This window comes from Cebus imitator, unplaced genomic scaffold (assembly GCF_001604975.1).
Source record: "Cebus imitator isolate Cc_AM_T3 unplaced genomic scaffold, Cebus_imitator-1.0 Scaffold32, whole genome shotgun sequence".
Lineage (NCBI taxonomy): Eukaryota > Metazoa > Chordata > Mammalia > Primates > Cebidae > Cebus > Cebus imitator.
In genome coordinates, this window is record NW_016107347.1 from 205,069 (window position 1) to 210,259 (window position 5,191).

At 45.9% G+C, this 5,191-nt stretch overlaps 1 protein-coding gene across 1 annotated transcript in view; it reads left to right on the plus strand.

The window, feature by feature from the left end:
* LOC108301073 (G1/S-specific cyclin-E1-like) overlaps positions 1-2,084 on the plus strand; it is a 2,962-nt gene extending 878 nt beyond the window's left edge. The window contains exon 2 of the mRNA XM_037736965.1: positions 705-2,084. Within this exon, the coding sequence (XP_037592893.1) occupies positions 705-1,537 (833 nt within the window). The 3' untranslated portion in view covers positions 1,538-2,084. The remainder of the gene's footprint in view (positions 1-704) is intronic.
* Positions 2,085-5,191: the final 3,107 nt, after the last annotated feature.

Consider the following 5,191-nt stretch of genomic DNA (forward strand, 5'->3'; position numbering starts at 1 on the left):
AGAAGAGGAGCCTGAGCAGCTCTGAGGGGGAGTCTCTGATGATGGGGCTCCCCCTCATCCTGCCAGGACCCTGCCCCAAGGAGAAGATGCCTTAGGATGCGACCAGAGTTACAAATGTTTTCTCCTGCTCTTTAGAGCACTTGAGATGAAGCTCCTGCTGGGTCTTGGGAGCGAGCTAACATGTCACGCAATGCGCTCGGGACCATTGCTCTGATTTTCATATTTTGGAACTGAAAGCGTTTATGAAGGACTGAAAAACACCCTAGTCTTTGAGGGCTCAGTTTAAAGGACGTGGGGTGGGGGCAGGTGGAATGCCTTGTTGGCTCCTTGGAGTGGACTGGCAGGTAGGGAAACACACAAACTCCGTTTCCTCTAGCAGGCTGGACTGCAGGGCCTGGGATGGGAAACTAAACAGTCAAAGAGTAACAATATTCATGGAGAGGTTGGCTGCATGCATTGAAAATTGTTATCCCCGGAAACAAGTGTAAGAAGTGCTCAGGGCACTGCTGTTCACTACCAACTGTGCAGCATATATGACTTTGATTACAGTGTATAGTGCATAAAAATTCATTCCTGTTTACAAATAATTGATCACCAGTTGTCGATTTCTTTGTTCCTTCTCTCCTTCCATTGTGTCACTTGACTAGCCTTAAAAAAAAAAATCACTTGTTTTTACATATGATATTGTTTCAGTTGATGCTTTCTTGAGCAACAGCCTCTTCTGCAGCCAAAAATGCGAGCAATTCTTCTGGATTGGTTTATGGAGGTGTGTGAAGGCTATAAGCTTCACAGGGACACCTTTTACTTGACACAAAATTTCTTTGACTGGTATATGGCGACACAAGAAAATGTCGTAAAAACTCTTTTGCAGCTTATTGGGATTTCATCTTTATTTATAGCAGCCAAACTTGAGGAAATCTATCCTCCAAAGTTGCACCGGTTTGCGTATGTGACAGACGGAGCGTGTTCAGGAGATGAAGTTTTTACCATGGAATTAATGATTATGAAGGCCCTTACGTGGGGTTCAAGTCCCCTGACTATTGTGTCCTGGCTGAATGTATACATGCAGGTTGCATATCTAAGTGACATCCATGACGTGCTACTGCCGCAGTATCCCCAGCAAACCTTTATACACATTGCAGAACTGTTGGATCTCTGTGTCCTGCATGTCGACTGCCTCGAATTTCCTTACCGTATACTTGCTGCTTTGGCCGTGTATCATTTCTCTTCATCTGAATTGATGCAAAAGGTTTCAGGATATGAATGGCGTGACATAGAGAACTGTGCCAAGTGGATGGTTCCATTTGCCATGTTTATAAGGAAGATGGGGACCTCAAAACTGAAGCACTTCAGGGGCATCGCTGATGAAGATACACCTAGCATACAGACCCACAGAGACAGCTTGGATTTGCTGGACAAAGCCCAAGCCAAGAAGGCCATGTTGTCTGAACAAAACAGGGCTTCTCCTCTCCCCAGTGGGCTCCTCACCCCTCCACAGAGCAGTAAGAAGCAGAGCAATGGGCCGGAAATGGCATGACACCCCAGCCTTCACCAAAGACAGTCACGCGGAAGCACCTGCCCCACGTTCTCTTCTGTCCTCTGCAGCGGAGGCGTGCGTTCGCTTTTACAGACATCTAAATGGCAGAGTGTTTCTTCCACAGCAGATGTATTTCTGTGGATGGCATCAGACAGGGCAAAGTATTTTTTACTGAATGCTTATAGGTTTTTTTTAATAAGTGGGTCAAGTACACCAGCCACCTCCAGACACCAGTGCGTGCTCCCGATGCTGCTATGGAAGGTGCTACTTGACCTGAGGGACTCACGACAACAAAAGCTTGAAGCTGCGGAGGGCCATGGTGGCGTGGCTCTCCCCGTGGGGTGCTCTGGGCTGCACTGTACCAAGTGGAGCAGGTGGTTGTGGGCAAGCGTCATGCAGAGCCCACAGCCAGCTGAGCAGGGCGCTACCCTCTCCACACTATCTGGAGTTGACAATGTTGTACAACGCCTTTAATGAACTCTGTTTTGTAACTGCTGCTATATGTATCCATTTTTTAATAAAGACAATACCATCTTTGAGACAAAAAGAAAAAAGAAAAAAGAAGCAGGAAAGTCACTGTCACTCTCCCCTGCCCTTCTTCCCTGAAGCTGATCATGGGACTCTCATGTGAGAAGTGTCCTTTCTGTACCCAGAGGAATTGTGCGTCCTTGAGTCTGAAGACACAGGGACACAGAGAAGAGCCTGAATAAAGAGGCCTGGCTACGTTTTCCCCAATTTGCTACTGTTAGATCATACATTTTTGTTTTATCATAGTTCTCCATGACTACTCACTCTTCATAAAACCTACTGTTAAAAATACAACAACTGAGGTTTAGTTGTTTCTATGGGCCTTCATTTCCTTTGGAAGGCACTCCTGTTATATAAAACTTATTTTAAGGCCAGGCGCGGTGACTCACGCCTGTAATCCCAGCACTTTGTGAGGCCGAGGCGGGTAGATCACGAGGTCAAGAGATCGGGACCATCCTGGTCAACAAGGCGAAACCCCGTCTCTACCAAAAATACAAAAAATCAGCTGGGCATGGTGGCGCGTGCCTGTCATCCTAGCTACTCAGAAGGCTGAGGCAGGGGAATTGCCTGAACCCAGGAGGCGGAGGTTGCGGTGAGCCGAGATCGCACCATTGCACTCCAGCCTGGGTAACAAGAGTGAAACTCCGTCTCCAAAAAAAAAAAAAACAACTTATTTTAAATAACTAGATGTGCTCTTCCCCCTTTAAGTCTGTCTTTTGCTATAAGGGTCTCAGCAATGCACCTAGGCTGGGTGAGGAAAAGTCATATTTCCTCCCCTGCATGTAAATGTCTTCCTCTGTAAAACTATAAACATTTCACTGGGGCAGATTTAAGGCAAGAAATTGAATCATTATTCCCCTTTGGATGAACTGAACAGATGAGCTAATAAACTCCCAGTTCCTCCCAGGTAGATATACATCTACAGCTCATTCCCTGAAACTCCATGAAGGCCAAACCTGCTGGAGATTGAGGGGCCTTCCCGGGATCTCCCAGCCCGAGATCACTGCTGGTGAGGGGATTGCCGCAGTCTCCCTGGGAGGGTGCACAGCCACTGGAAAGGATCACTGCTGTGACTTCAACACAACCGTTTTCATCACATCTGCTCTTTGTGCAGTGTTGCAGGCAAAACACAAGAGCTAACATGTGCATGAGTAACATATGCACACTCAACTGTGCCTGACATGCAAAGTGCCACACGTGAGGCACAGCTGATGAGTGTGCATATGTTTACTCATTTGGTGCTTACCTCAGGCTGAGGTCACACCACCACCTTCATCTTTTATATGAGAAAACAGATGCACAAAGACATTCAATAACCTGCCCATGGTCACTCAGCCAGCAAAGGAGGATTTGAAAGCAGGAATTTGAAGTGGAGGCAGCCTGATTCCAGAAGACATTCTCAGAACCATTGTATTTATACTGCTCCTAACAAAACCACCTTCACAAAAATTACAACAGTCAGAAAAACCTGACATAGGAAAATTGTGACTGTGAAAGAAATCTGACCTAACTGACTGCACCTTGCTTCTAACCTCCAGGCTGCCCTTGTCCATTCCTGGGCAGAGGCCAGGCTAACTATGAGAGGAGTTTACTTCCAGGTCCAAGTCTGAAACGAAGATGATAGCCCCTTCCCTAAACCAACTTCTTCCCTTCTTGGGGATCAGACCTCCTTAGCAAAGCTAACAAATCGGGCACCAGGTTGGAAATTACGGCTCAGGAGCCATGCAGCCAGAAGCCACAAGGTTTTTAAGCTCCCTAATTGTGCATATAGATAACATCATTAGTGTCAATGATGATGTTATCTATACGCACAATTGGGTATAGATAACGTATAGTTATCTATATGCTAAGTTGGTGTTCAGGGTATTTTTCAGACCCTATCTTATGATGGACTAGCTGGCACACACAGACCTGTAAACTAGCTCATCTGGTCCTGTGGTCCCTGCCCAGGGGCTGACTCACTGCAAGTAAACCAGCCCTGACTCCCTGTGATTTTCATCCCCAACCCAACCAATCAGCGTTCCCCATTCCCCAGCCTCCTGCCCGCCAAACTATCCTTAAATAAATCCCTAGCCTCTGAATTTGGGGGCTGGAAGATTTGAGTAATAATAAACCCCTGTCCTGGTCACTTAGCTGCCTCTGCATTTATTAAATTCTTTCTCTGTTGCAGAAAGCCTGGTGTTCTCAGCTGCATTGGCTTTTCTGGGCAATGTGCAAGATAAAGCTTCTGGGCAGTTACACTAATAAAAGAGAAACACAAATGATAAGCATGCTTGAAAAGAAATGTAAGGCTGTGTATTTCTTCTGAAGAAACACCAAAGGAGGAGGAATGATATGACAGGCAGTACACCGTCCTAAATATTTTCACGATTCTCCTTCTGTTGCAGGAGCAGCCGTGAGAAACAGAGCACCTGAACATCGAATGGGGAAGAAAAGGGTTTATTACTATTATCATTGTTAATATTATTAATATTACGGCTGGGAGCTGAGCGATGGCTCCAAATTACCCAGCTCATTTAACAAAGGAAGGTTCTACGTTTATATAGGCTTATACTTTAGGTATTACACGTGGAAGAATCTTAGGTTTACAGCCTTAGGAATCACATATGAAAAGGTTTCTGGTTTACAGTTTTAGGAATCACATATGAAAGGGTTTCTGTGTTTACAGGTTTAGGACTCACATGTTAAAAGGTTCCTGGGTTTGATCTTGTTTTAAGTAAAAACAGTCTTCCGGAGTTTCCCCAAGACCAAGCATGCCATCTACAGGAAGGTGAAACAGGAGGCGCCAGTCGGTCAGCCTTTTCTTCTATTGAAATGCAGCGTGATAGTCAAAGGGGAAGTTGATCTCAGATGCCTGGGTCTCCTTCCTCACTACCACCCCTATATCCTTCTTATCCCAACAACTGCTCCCCAGAAACCTTCAACTTAAATGCGATTCCTGCCAGGACTGGGTTTTTCCTCCCTGTACATTTTCCTTTCACCTGCCCCACACCCCTCTTCCATGTCTACTCTGTTCTTTCACTTCCAGATCATTGAGGACTTTCCATTTAAAAATATTTTTAAGCTGGGCACGGTGGCTCAAGCCTGTAATCCCAGCACTTTGGGAGGCCGAGGCGGGTGGATCAC